Source organism: Paecilomyces variotii (assembly GCF_004022145.1).
Source record: "Paecilomyces variotii strain CBS 101075 chromosome Unknown C8Q69scaffold_5, whole genome shotgun sequence".
NCBI classification, from domain to species: domain Eukaryota; kingdom Fungi; phylum Ascomycota; class Eurotiomycetes; order Eurotiales; family Thermoascaceae; genus Paecilomyces; species Paecilomyces variotii.
This window is the reverse complement of record NW_021167144.1, coordinates 820,525-833,136: the sequence shown is the minus strand read 5'-3', so window position 1 is coordinate 833,136 and position 12,612 is coordinate 820,525. Positions and strand designations below refer to the sequence as shown.

The following is a 12,612-nucleotide window of genomic DNA, read 5'->3' as shown; positions in this document are numbered from 1 at the left end:
ACACTGCACAGCTGGAGCGAGTTCCGTCAAGGTTGCCGTCGATGAGGGCTTTCGACGACCCCGGCCTTTCCTCTACGGTTTTCGACCGATGGTGACATAGCTATTCTGTCAGCCTCGTCCATATACAGATTGGGGACATCAGCTACTCACAGGGGAAAGTAGGCCTTCAAGGACCGGTTGTTCGCTTCCTGACGGGCCTGGGCGACCAACACTTCGAATTCTGCTCGTGGCATATGCAACCTCTGCGTAAACGGATATATCGCCATTGCCGAAAGGAGTCTGTGGACGTTTTCTTGGTTGCTCGTACCGATCTCCCGCATTCTCGGATCTGGCTTCTGTCAGGGCTATTACGCTTGATGGTGTTTATTCATTATGGACCAACCACTGGGCCATCCAGATAATGGCAACTGGATCATTTTCGTCTCGACATCCACCAATCCTGCGGCAGTAAGAAGGCTGCCTAGCCTTGTACCGACGCGGAGATCCTTAAGATCTTCTAAAGAGGCTCTATACTTTGCGCTCCACTGGCTCAAAGCGTGTCGTTCGGTGAGTGAACCGTTGTCAGATTGCACGTTGAAGTATATCTCAACCATTTGCACCCATCCGCCGCGTCTGAGTACCCTGTGTTTATACCGCAAATCAGCAAGGTACATCCCCCAAGATCATACTGTGACTATCCAAAGTATGAGATACCGACGGTCTGGGAGGGGCTCACCGCACGATATCACGAATGTATGTGGGCCATCGAGAACGATTTATTCCTGAAGCAACGAGCCTGGACTGGACCAGATCAAAACTACCGGAGGAAAAAGTGAAGCGGCGGTTCAAGTCGTCAACCTGTTCATTCACGTCAGTTCGTCCAGGTCCCGTCCCTCCAACCTCTTGAGGCGGAATAATCATGTTCCTCCTTCGAAACTACTTTTTACTTTGTAGGCACAGTTGGTTGGAAAGGGGTCTCCTGGTTCCAATAAGGCAGATCACACATCCCCCTTTGGCCGGAGAGCAGGGGGAGAAAGAGAAGTCCAGAGAAAAACTCACCTGCAGCCATAAATTCTCTGGGGTTTCGTCAGGTTTCATATGAGGTGAGACGTCTACACCTATCACCTTCGTCATCTATAGTGTTAGTCGTTGAAGGGCAGCTACAGCCCACTCATCTGTGCTCACCTCGCAGTTCGGATACTGTTCAGCGACTTCCACAGCCCAAGCGCCAGCTCCATAACCGCAATCGAGGATCCTTGTTGGCCTGCGGATGGGTGGAAAGATCAAGCGGTCATCGAATACTCTGTTAAAAACTCGATGTTGAAGCTCCAGACGCTCTGCTTCATCCTGAAATGAGATGGTCAGCGAAGCATAATATGATAGCCTTTAGTCATCCACACACATCGTCAACTGGCCCGAAATAGATCCGATTATTGATCGAATATTGCTGGAAGTCTCGTCCTTCAACGGTGACTGTCTCGAGGTAAGAAGTGTCGAGTTCTACAGTTCCGGCTTCCGGGTCTCTGGAAGAGAGAGAAGATCGTCAGCGCTTCCCCAGAAGATGCAGGCAGGGGTCCTGGAGTGATTTTGGTACGTCATATTTAAGAGTATCCCTGCAGGATTTCTCCAAGGGTTTGCCAAAAGGGGAATTTAATAAGGATAAGTATATCGTCACGGTGTTTTTAATTCCCAGTGAATCGGTTCAAGTACTCAATATGTATGGGTGAGATGGGACTGTGGAAGGGCACGCAGTACATCCGTTCGGAATCGCAACAACTGACACCGCCTGCATGGGACTGCCACAACGCAAGCAACACTATCGGGCAGAGATAGGTCTTCTAGGTATTCAGTCCCATTAGTTCTTGACTACGGGATCATGTGAGGTGCACAGTAGGAGCGACAAATCCACCCCGTCGACTCCCGTGCCACGATGGCGAGGTCTTGTCCCGTCTCGAAAGAATGGTGCGGGCCACTGGCAAAGAACTCAACGGACCCAGGCTGGACAATGCATGCAGCTAGATATAGCCGTTACGGCCCGTCTGCGCACGTCGGTCATCTTTCTCGAACGCGAAGAATCTAGCTGTGAACCGGCCAGTCGGGCGCCCCGGAGGAGCGTTCCATCCATCCATAATACTACTCTTCCAACAAGCCATCCCAGCAGCGAAGGGAGGGGTCGGCCTTCCTACCGCAGAGGCTAATCGTGGCTGTAATATTGAGCACTGGACTGGCATATATCAGTTCTCAAACCACACTAATCAACCTAACAACAACGGCAGACAACAGTCACACGATGTCTCGTTGCCTACAGGAATAAATGCGTCGAGTGGGATTGATGATCAGAAGGCAGCCTCTAACCTGTCGAGCAAGGAGATTCCTTCTTCTATTTCATGGGCCCACGCCTGGTGAACCATGCCCATTAAGGACCTGTCTCAAAAAGGCCCGAAGCGGGCGCAGGAGCCTCGTGGAGATCTGCATGCCGAACATTGCTCCACTTTGAATGGGAGGGCTAAATTATCGAGTGTGAGGGATGAGAGTCACCAAAAAACCTTGGCCAGGTATGGAGTAAAACCCGAGTTCTCGCCGTTTTCCATTCCATCCCAATGACACGGAGTCGGGCCGGCCATCGCCTGTTGTCTTACCTAGGCATTATTTCGCAGAGGCAGAGGGCAAAGAACACCTAACAGCACTCATGCCTCTGCTTTGGTGGGGAGCTTAGATATACCTCTTGTACGTATTTCGGACTTGGGACCATGGATCCGAGCGCATCTACTCCGCCGCTGCTTCGTCCAAAGTTCAGCCTGTTTTAGAGTCTATAGACTCACCGCTCCTCCTTTTTCCTGCCAGTCTCATTTCGATATACCTTGCAAGACGCTCATGCTGATATGGCAAGTTAGATTTCGACACCCTGCGGTTCAATACTGTGGGCTAAGCTCTACAGCTGCGTGGAGATCGAGCATTGCTTACACAGAACCATCAATGTCCGCTTTTATACTTTCCCTGCCAGAGAAGGAGAACCAGCCCTTACTATTACGGCCGATGTTTGAGAACACCAAACAGAAGAGCGAACGAGACAGGACTCTAGGAACGCCGAGTGGATTGCGCCGCAATTTCTTGGAACATACAACGCATTGCTACAGCGCAATTGTGCAATGTATTCTAAATTCCCATGCTCGAACTAACATGAATTTTTCGCGTCATTTGCATGTTTCCTACACTGGGTGCTTCGACTCTGTTTATCGTTGTCTATTCCCGTCTGTATGGGGCGCCAATTAATAGTGCCCGCCTTCACTTCAAGAATCCCAGCACGTCGCGAGTCGCGACGCACGTAAGGACGGAGCACATGCATGTAAGTAACGCGAAAGACCGATTCCATCGCATCCGAACTGTCGGGTCGCTTCTCCGTCACGATAACATAAGGAGCCGCGGGGACAGCCAAAGGCCCATCCTTTTCTTGCCCAAACCCAGCACCGTGGTTCAGCCTCCTCAGGGAGCCGTTCACTCGGGGCATCAACGGTCAACAAGATCGGGATCCAAAGTGGGAGGGGTCCGCCTTAGCCGTCATTTAGGGGCGCGCGCCACATACAGTAGTCAACTCAACTCCCTATTGTTGACGGGAGGCTCTGTGGGCCCGAACCAGACGAAGATCGAATGTTCGGCTTGCGTCCGTGGCGCAGGAAAAGGGTCAATGCAATCTACTTCGCAAAGTGTCCAACAAAGAAAGAGGGGAATGGAAGTTGACTCTGACCCGCGTACATGCGCAGGAGTGAAGGTGTTGAGTAAAGGAGCACCCGGAGTTGTGGCCGTTTTTGCCAGAGAGGGAGCTGACCCAGTCGCACGGTTTTACTACCGAGGGATCAACCTAATCGACTCATGCGAGTCCGGCTAAGCCCCGGCGAGGAATTTTCCTTCTCTTTGATTCGACAGGCTCTATAAGGTGTGATCTGATATCTTCTGACAGGGGGCGCCTCCACGCATAGTTACCCTAGGTGGGTAGGTCAGTACGACATTCCCACTCGAGCAGCGGTGCCGGCAGCCAAATGATAGTTCGCATCCGCCCCAAGACAGCGCACACTAGCCGGTGTTATATTATGCTAACCATTATTATCATTCGTTGGCAGAGGAATATGAGGTCCATTATTTCCCATGAAGCCGGTTTTCTCTAAATCTTACGTGTCATAGTCGGCCAATGATAGGGGATATTTTATCACGCATTGAATTTCCTCAAACGTCCCATTGCAGCTTTCCTGGGATGAAATCCCAAAGAACGAAATAATATGGAGTCCTCAACGGATTCCCGCAGTGGTTCGTTCCCTCTTCGGTGAGTGATCTTAGCCTTGGCCGACGAACTCCGTGCCGCTCTCCACCCTTAACCTATCAATATGATTTCCGCATAACGACTATATGTCTTGCTCCATCTGTCGTCCATCTGTCTTCTTCCTCGGTACCTTGAGTTTCTGGCTAACTTATTTACCTCAAGATCGGCTGTGCAGTCTTCACGTACGGAGTACATTTGCGCATGATGCCAAGAGACTGGCCTATTTCTTTTCCATTGCTTTCTATATGACTATTCCTCCACGGTATTCTCCGATCGCTAATAATATTAAATAGCGGAATTATGGATATTAGTTTAGCCTCATCCCGGTAGGTACAAGGTTGGAGACCTCATATTATGATTGGCATTCATAGCATATCCTCTTCACCAACAAGCATGCAACGGAGATATTCCTTTGTTCGGGCTTAGATGATTCAACTACATAGCATCGGCACCGAAGTCAATCTGGCACCTAAGGTGTTGGTAATTATCATTACTGAAGATGGCGCCCACAGAGCTCGAGCTCAGACCGCTATCCAAACCATGGTGGAGATGGCAGTAGACTTGACGAGAGTCTAGCTCCTCGCTTTTAGTAACCACTTCATGTCTGTGCTAACTTTTCTCTTTCTCTTTCCCTTTTCCTTCGGCACGCGCGATGAAACCGGATAAAAGGTAAGATCACTATGGCAGGTTGGAAAGCAGCTAACTGATTCCTCGTGCATATTCTTGATATTGCTCGTGTGTTCATTTCCTGAGGGGAAACCAAGTAGACGTATCTTTTTTTCGTGCATCCATTCATAATCAATATGGCCCAGACACCGGGGCGTGATCACAAGCAGCTCCGATGATAGTAGTCTCTAACGGAGATTTACTCCCAGCGTATAGCTCGTACGGTCCCACTGCGGAAAAAAACCCCCTCGGCTAATGGACCAGGTGAGCATCCCTATCGGCTGTGGTGTGACATGTACCATCTATATCTGATCAGGGCGGGGAAGGAAAACTCTGAATGCTTTTTCCCAGTCTTCTTGTTTGAGGATCTGATAAAACGAGTTTCCGCTAGATTGGAGGCGGAAAAAGGACCAGAAACCAAACAGGAACATGACCGTCAATCTGGGATAGCAGTCCATCCTGTAGTAGAGTATTATCATTGTTCGTATCACGTCCATGTGACCTGGGGTACCCTGCATAACATATATCCTATCCTATCTACCCTGGTACTGACTATTATAATTTCCGTCTGGGACACAGATGGGACGGCCCGAGCCGATTGCAGCAGGTCGGTGGGACACCTAACTTTACGCTCCGTCGGGTCTGGCGATGCAGCGCGCCATAGAAAAGGAAAAGAGAGAAAAAAAAAAAAAAAGGAAAAAAACGGCAATAACGCGTAGGTGCCCTAGGGTATTATTGCAAGCCGTATCGGGCTAATGGAGAAAAAAGAAAGGCTGAAGATGACGAAGGTGATGTCATTTACTGTCGAGATCGACATGATCTTGCTGTTCGGATCAACTATTCAGAATATCGGACACTTTTTGAGTGGTCTTTTTGTGCGGCTCCGTGGATAGAGTACCATACGGAGTACTGATGCGGACCGAGACTTCATGTGGGGTATGCAGCAATCTTTTTCAATAATGAAACATGAGGGACTCTCTCTCTTATTCTAAGATCTCAGAGAGGAACCCCTCCCCCTCAGGGTAAATTGGGGCGGAGGGGGAGGGGGGGGCAAGTTCTTCATTGGTAATAATGTCTACGGAAGTGAAAAGGAACGATTATCTTATTACGGTTAACGTTCCGAGTCAGATTAACTTTGTTCTCGTTATTCATTCGGGTGTCGAAGTAGGTAGTAACTATTCTGATTTGCATATTATTTTTTTTTTTTTTTTCAAGATATTGGAGTTCGAAAAGTGTGTGGTCAGAAGCGAGAACTTCCACACTGGACGATTTTGTTTGATGATTACCACTTTTGTTTTAAACAAGGATCAGGCATATCTACACAGAAGAACCATCTGATCTCGGTATCTCTCTCCGTGTTAAGGGATCGAAGAAAAAGAAAAAAGAGGAGTCGTGCAGACCAAAACCATAGGTATCTAGTGTGGGTATCCGAGCAGGGAAAACAGCGGAAAGAATAATAATATGGGGCTGGAACATCACAGGTTCCGGACAGAAGTACAAGAGCTAACAGTGTTGCATTGTAATCGAGGCAAAAACAGACCACTAGTCCCATGCAATAATACTAGAGAGAATAATATCAGACAAATCTCCCAAATGGTGACTGGGGTCTGAAGTCCCTGGGATGTGTATACTGTACTCGGGTTTTATCTAATCAGATTTGCTTTTTGATGTTTTTTTTACCTGGTTTCTCTCATCTAATTTAAAATACCTCTGCTAGTGGATGCCTGTATGTATCTTGGATTAGTGTTTCATCATGAACGTGATTGCTGATAGTGGTGCATGATCTGATCTGAGCGTAGAGCAGCTGCTTGCTGATCAGGAGAAGCGATTCGACATCTGCAGTCTGTATTATGCAGGCATTACCGATCTGTCTAGAGTTGAAGGGGGAGGTATTATCCCTGGCAAGCTGTTTGAAGCTGGTCATCGAGATACTGTACACTTACAGTATGTCGGATTGTAGTGTGGAGAGAAACGGGTGGGGCCAGCGTCATCGATCTCCAGGTCAGAAGAGCAGAGCAGCTGTCCGGACAATAATGATATTAGTCCACAATGGGAGGATTGAAAGCATCGCAGAGAAGGTAATGCTGATAGTTTATTGATGAGCAGGCAACAGTCTCTTCACAGAGCCTGGCTGTGAATATGAACTGAAACAATGCGCGCATCAAGCTTGTTGATTATGATTGTTGACTTGCCAGGCCGATCTTCGCTGCCCGTGTGATCTATCACGTGGTCGTCGGTAGTATCGTCATCGCCCTCCCCAGCCATCGCCATCACGACACCGCTTCTCCTTCGTCGTTTATCGCTGCGCCAGACATCAGTTTGGGGCTCTTGTTGGTATCTTGCTGATCTCGGGGGAATCATCTTTCTCCTTGAACGGTTGCTATTATCATATTATATTATATTATATCAGTCCTGCTGGAGGAGAACCGCAATCATGAAGCTCTTATCAGCAACCGCCGCCCTTCTGCTTGTTACTCCTCTTTCGACCTTTGCTCGGTCGCTGTCCTTCTTCGACCAGTCGCCGATAGCGACGAACAACAAGGACTTCCCTGTCGACGGAGACAACCCGCTGACCTACTGCTCCGATCCCAGCAACAACATCCTGCAGATCGACTCCGTGGACCTCTCTCCGAACCCTCCCCAGCCGTATGTCTCCCTGAACGTATATCGACGTCTTTCACACCAATAGCACTCCATGAGTGTTCTTGTGGCAGCTTACTGATACTTTGGGACTATAGTGGTCAGAACCTCACCATCGTCGCCAAGGGTACCTTCCGCGAGAAGGTCGAGCAGGGCTCCAAGGTTCTCCTGCAGGTCAAGTATGGCTTGATCCGCTTGATCAACCAGGAAGCAGACCTCTGTGAGCAGATCGAAAATGTCGACCTGCACTGTCCTCTGGAGAAGGGCGAAATGACTTTCACAAAGGATGTTCAACTGCCCAAGGAGATCCCTCCGGTACGTTATCGCATGGACGAGCATCGACTGAAATGTATATCGAGTTGGGTTCTAACATTTATGGGGTTTATAGGGCAAGTACTCTGTGCTGGCTGATGTCTACACCGACGACAAGCGAAAGATCACCTGCCTCGAAGCCAACGATATCGTTTTCAACCGATAGAGCCGGAAATTGACATGATGGACGTCTTATCTGTGTTTTCGTTACGCTTGTATACCTTGCGATATGGATAATTTTGAGCTCTTAGTCCTTCCAGATTGCTTCATCCTCGTCTTAAAGCGGCCGTGTTGTGACGTATCATCGTCTTCGACATATTCGGCCTCAAATGATGATACCTATTCTCATGCGTAACGCATCTTTCTGTGGAGTCTGGGTTTCTCGCACGTTGGTCTCCTCGTGTAAAGCTACTGCGGCCTAATAGTTATTATTACCTCCAACTGGACAAATCCGTCCCTCACTATGTCTCTGTCTATTTATGTGTAGTCATTTTCTGATTGATGTACAGTTTATCTGCATGACTACTATGATATCTGGCTTGGCAACTAAGTATATATTTACCATTTGCGTAAATTCTCCACATGTCACTCCGGTCATTTCAGGGCATGTATTACTAGTACATCATCATCAACAGCTTGCCAAGGCACAATATGTTAGAGACTTAAACTAAATGAACTGGCTAGTCACTCGTATTGGCTTTTTTATTGTCTGTTCGGGAAGTGTCACTTCCGCAAATTGGAATAGACATATATTCCATACATCGACACATTTACTGTAAATTACGGGAGCTATTACCCGTATAAACGATAGATCTGCTTCTTACCAAGACCCATTTATGTTGTTTATGTTGTTTATGGCATAAGCTATATGACTTAGGATGGGAAGATCGTTCAGTTTCCTGTCCTTGCAGCGAAAGGCAATCGATAAGATATAAGATATCGATATATATATAAGAGCCATACTAATATCACACAATCGAATACAGATGAACATGTAGTAGCCTTCTACCCGTCTGCGAGAATTAGGATACAATCATCTTACTACTCGATTCGATCTCTGAATGATTTAGAGGATCCATTACTGGTTCTGCAGTAGGTAGTCTGTAGTCCCATAGTCCGGCCGTGGCAGTCGTAGTTGCTGGAGCGATTACTAGGTAGTATCTGGGGTGGTTTTATGTATACCTTGCTATGTATTAGATTGATGGAGCAGTCTCTTGTTATTTATACACGTATAAGCTTTCCTTAGAATCGTTTAGGGACTCGGTAAATGGCTTCGTTTCATTTGGACTGGTAATCATTACATAAAGGACTCACAGCTTCGAAGCCTCTGGTATCGTGTCGAATTCCAATGCACGGAAGCATAGTATTATTTGAGACATCTAGCTGATATATCTAGGCTGCTTGACTTGTTTCTAGTTCTGGGGATGGGTTTGAATCTATATTTATTTCCTATAGCATGGTGACCAAGAATCTAGATCCTAGTGATCTACTAGGTTCTATCCTATATATAACTAGGATATCAAAGATTCTGCTGCAAACGGATGACATGACAGATCACATGGACGTACGCTCTGTGTGCCCATATATCGTAGTCCACTCATTGTCTCCAATATCCTGAAAATCCATCATTCTATTCGGCCCGCCATACCGGTCCTGAGTATCTTTCCAGTCTCTGTTTACCGCTGTCTCCGGCCGCCATCTATACGCATATTGAATCGTCCTGTGTAGCTTTCCCTCCAATGCGTCTGCGACAAATCCCCCTATTGCAGGCATCTGCATGAAACCATGACCAGAAGCTCCACAAGCAAGTAGAAGCGAAGGATGGTCGGGATGTCTGTCAATCAGGTAGCAGCGATCTGGCGTGTCTGCGTCCCAGCAAATGCGGGCAAATGCGAAAGGACGCTCTGCAAGATGCGGCATCGTGTCACGAAGAAAATCCCTCGCGCGAGCTTCTGCCTCTAGGGGAATTTGGTGTTTCGCAAAAGGGAGACTGATCTTCTCGCCTGGATGGTTCGGGTCAGCGACCCAGTTGCAGTAGCCGGGATGTTCGTCACAGATCTTAAGTTCGTGCTTGTCCTCATCGGGCTCCATGAAGAAGCCCTTGGCGACATTGAATAAGACAGGAAGATTTCGGTACAGTTTAGCTTCCTGGGGACTCATCCGGATATGTGACAATGTCCAGGCTGTTGGTCGGAGCTGCTTTTTGAAATCTAAGAGTCGATCACTCGCTGCTCCCGCGGCGAGGATGGTATGATTCGCCCTGTGGACTTGGCTATCCGCCGTCTCTGCACCGATGACATCTCCATTCTCATATTTGAGACCAATGACATTTCCCTGCGGTGAGCCAGTGATAAAATTGACACCAAGACGCTTGGCCTCTTCGTAGGCAGAGACCAGAGCTTTCCTAGCATGAACCCAGCCAGCACCGTCTTTCTTCCACCATCCTTTCCAGCCGGGAAAAGAGCCCGTGAGAACACCTTCAGGCATAGTCTTACGGAAGTCCTCGGCCGTCTCGAGTTTCTCAAACGCGGACTCAGACGGGTATAGTTCGTGTTTCTTCACATGTTCAATTGTCGAAGGCGTGTGAGCGGCAACGATGAATCCCGTTTCATGGTAATATGGCTTGAAGACAGGATCATTCTTCCATGCCATGATGGCATTTTCTCTGCATACATGGTCTGCATAGCCCTGAGGATCCTTATCTGGGTCGGGCCAATCTGTTGTATATTTTCGAATCAGTTTAAGTAGGTAGGTACCTACTAACAATTCCATTGTCGATGTGGATAGCTACCATATAATAATATACGTACCTTCTGCTCCGCTGTGTTCGGAGATTTTGTTTATATCATTTCCTGCGGCGATGGGCGAGGGGACTGGATAGGGATCCAGGACCGTGATACGTTTGTAACCCCGCCTGGCTAGGTGGAGGGCGGTTGAGCAGCCCCATGTTCCGGCGCCGATTATCAGAATCGTGGAGTCGGTGGTCACTTGCGAGGGTGCCATGTCAAAATTCCTGCGTTTATGAAATGGTGTATATAACGTGCAAATGATGGATGTGTATGCGGTTTGTTGGACTAGTGAAAGGCTGCTACTCTCACATGTAGAGGATAGGATGGAGTCATGTAGAAAAGGAAATGAGGTCAGTAGGTGGCAGGATTTGGTTTTTATATAACTCGGACAAACTACTGATTGTTTCTATGGGTCTAGAAACCACATATCTCGACCTTTGTAGTCCTTCCTACCCAGTCATACATCGGACGTGATGATCGATTTCAATATTCCAACATACTGTCTCTCCACTAGTGAGATAGCGCGAAACTTTAACTACGCCTCTACCTTCCTACTTTACACCTGCTCCGCATTGTCGTTATCGAACGATGCAACTGGAGAGCAGTTCAAAGCAACTTTTGGTTATCTGGTTCAATGGTATCTACATGTAGTTGCACCAATGTCCACAGTGCTGTAGCCCTTTCAACCTGTTAAGCAATCATGTGAGATAGGCCTTCATTCTATTGCGTTAACCGGAGCTACCCAATCACCATATGCATCTTGCAGTCATGCCACTTGTAATATATGCTGTTGATTTCTTGTATTGGGTATCTTCTCCCAGAAGCACTAATTATTCTTCATCTTTGCAATACATCGTAAGCCAAACAACTGACAAAAGATGCCAACAACGACATCACACCCTAAAGATGCATTTACACTTGGTGAGACGGCCCGCGTAGGTCATCAGGAATCCATGTAGCCAAGAAAATTGGGCCTCGCTTCGTTTCGCTTTCGTTTCCCCATCATTACTCTCCAAACAGTCTCCGCACGCGTCTCAGAACACTGTCCTTCTCTGGGTCATACGGGTGATCCTTGCTTGGAATCTCCAGGACGGCCGGGAAAGCTTCAGTAAATGAATCCACGCTGTTGCGGATACGTTCCGCAATCTGTTTGTATGTTAGCTGTGAGCCTCATGTGGCACAAAAGTGTCGACCACAGGATAGGCACGCACATGCTGGTTGATCAACAGAACTCCGATGTCCTTCCTCTCTTGTGTGAAGTTCTGGAATGCCTTCTCGATGGTGGAGGTCTCGGTCTTGGAGTCGACCACAAGGAAGTTGCGCTGCGAGTCTGGGGGATCGGTAACATGCTAGACAATCGAGGGAGCGGTCAGCAGTCGAATCACTTAGATGAAGTACCAAGTAGCCATGCTATAGGGCCAGATAATCCAAAGGCGGTACTGTACTCACACCAACGCCAGCAAGCAACAGTCCGGTCACTGAGCTAGAGCGGGGAGAGATAGTCAGCGAACTGTCAAGCAGGATACATGAACGGGTGACAATTGAGTCCATACTCTTCATCTCCAATCACCGCAAGGAATTGCCGGTCCTGTCAACATCGACGACATCAGTTTCCCTAGTGCGGAATAAGGCCAGGTGCGATATCACCTTGTATGCGGTGGGCGGAGCGGCCATGGTGTTTGGACTGAAACGGAATCCAGAGGAACAAGAAGTAAATCAAAAGCAATAGAGAGCGGACAGATATCGCCTCCTCCTCCGTGCAACCACAAAGCCCAGGATCGAAACAGAACCAAGGCCAGGAAATCAATGGCCGACAGTCGAGACGCTCGTCGAGAGCTCAGCCTATCTCGGCGTCATCCCGCCCTGCTTATGTCAGCGTCCACTTTGACGTCGGGGAAGCTTCATTCATTC

General features: G+C 48.1%; 5 protein-coding genes across 5 annotated transcripts; 2 read left to right on the top strand and 3 right to left on the bottom strand.

The window, feature by feature from the left end:
- Positions 1–72: 72 nt before the first annotated feature.
- C8Q69DRAFT_527753 (S-adenosyl-L-methionine-dependent methyltransferase) lies at positions 73–1,578 on the bottom strand (the record flags this gene model as incomplete). Its single annotated transcript, XM_028633653.1, has 8 exons — positions 73–100; positions 151–328; positions 383–621; positions 716–837; positions 1,039–1,113; positions 1,165–1,326; positions 1,382–1,502; positions 1,574–1,578. The coding sequence occupies 8 exons, from the start codon at positions 1,576–1,578 to the stop codon at positions 73–75; spliced, it is 930 nt and encodes a 309-aa protein (XP_028485259.1).
- Positions 1,579–2,709: 1,131 nt separating this feature from the next.
- Positions 2,710–4,024, top strand: C8Q69DRAFT_260719 (hypothetical protein). Its single transcript, XM_028626686.1, has one exon. The coding sequence runs from the start codon at positions 3,182–3,184 to the stop codon at positions 3,863–3,865; it is 684 nt and encodes a 227-aa protein (XP_028485258.1). The 5' UTR covers positions 2,710–3,181; the 3' UTR covers positions 3,866–4,024.
- A 3,203-nt stretch (positions 4,025–7,227) lies between these two features.
- Positions 7,228–8,235, top strand: C8Q69DRAFT_260440 (Phosphatidylglycerol/phosphatidylinositol transfer protein). The gene is made up of 3 exons (XM_028626684.1): positions 7,228–7,606; positions 7,699–7,915; positions 7,989–8,235. The coding sequence occupies exons 1-3, from the start codon at positions 7,395–7,397 to the stop codon at positions 8,076–8,078; spliced, it is 519 nt and encodes a 172-aa protein (XP_028485257.1). The 5' UTR covers positions 7,228–7,394; the 3' UTR covers positions 8,079–8,235.
- Positions 8,236–9,246: 1,011 nt separating this feature from the next.
- C8Q69DRAFT_466669 (fructosyl amine:oxygen oxidoreductase) lies at positions 9,247–11,171 on the bottom strand. The gene is made up of 2 exons (XM_028630574.1): positions 10,723–11,171; positions 9,247–10,629 (listed from the first exon to the last, which is right to left on the bottom strand). The coding sequence occupies exons 1-2, from the start codon at positions 10,913–10,915 to the stop codon at positions 9,467–9,469; spliced, it is 1,356 nt and encodes a 451-aa protein (XP_028485256.1). The 5' UTR covers positions 10,916–11,171; the 3' UTR covers positions 9,247–9,466.
- A 35-nt stretch (positions 11,172–11,206) lies between these two features.
- On the bottom strand, positions 11,207–12,606 carry C8Q69DRAFT_466666 (vacuolar ATP synthase subunit F). Its single transcript, XM_028630573.1, has 5 exons — positions 12,349–12,606; positions 12,255–12,289; positions 12,151–12,184; positions 11,913–12,050; positions 11,207–11,847 (listed from the first exon to the last, which is right to left on the bottom strand). Exons 1-5 carry the CDS (start codon positions 12,373–12,375, stop codon positions 11,707–11,709), a joined length of 375 nt encoding a protein of 124 aa, XP_028485255.1. The 5' UTR covers positions 12,376–12,606; the 3' UTR covers positions 11,207–11,706.
- Positions 12,607–12,612: the final 6 nt, after the last annotated feature.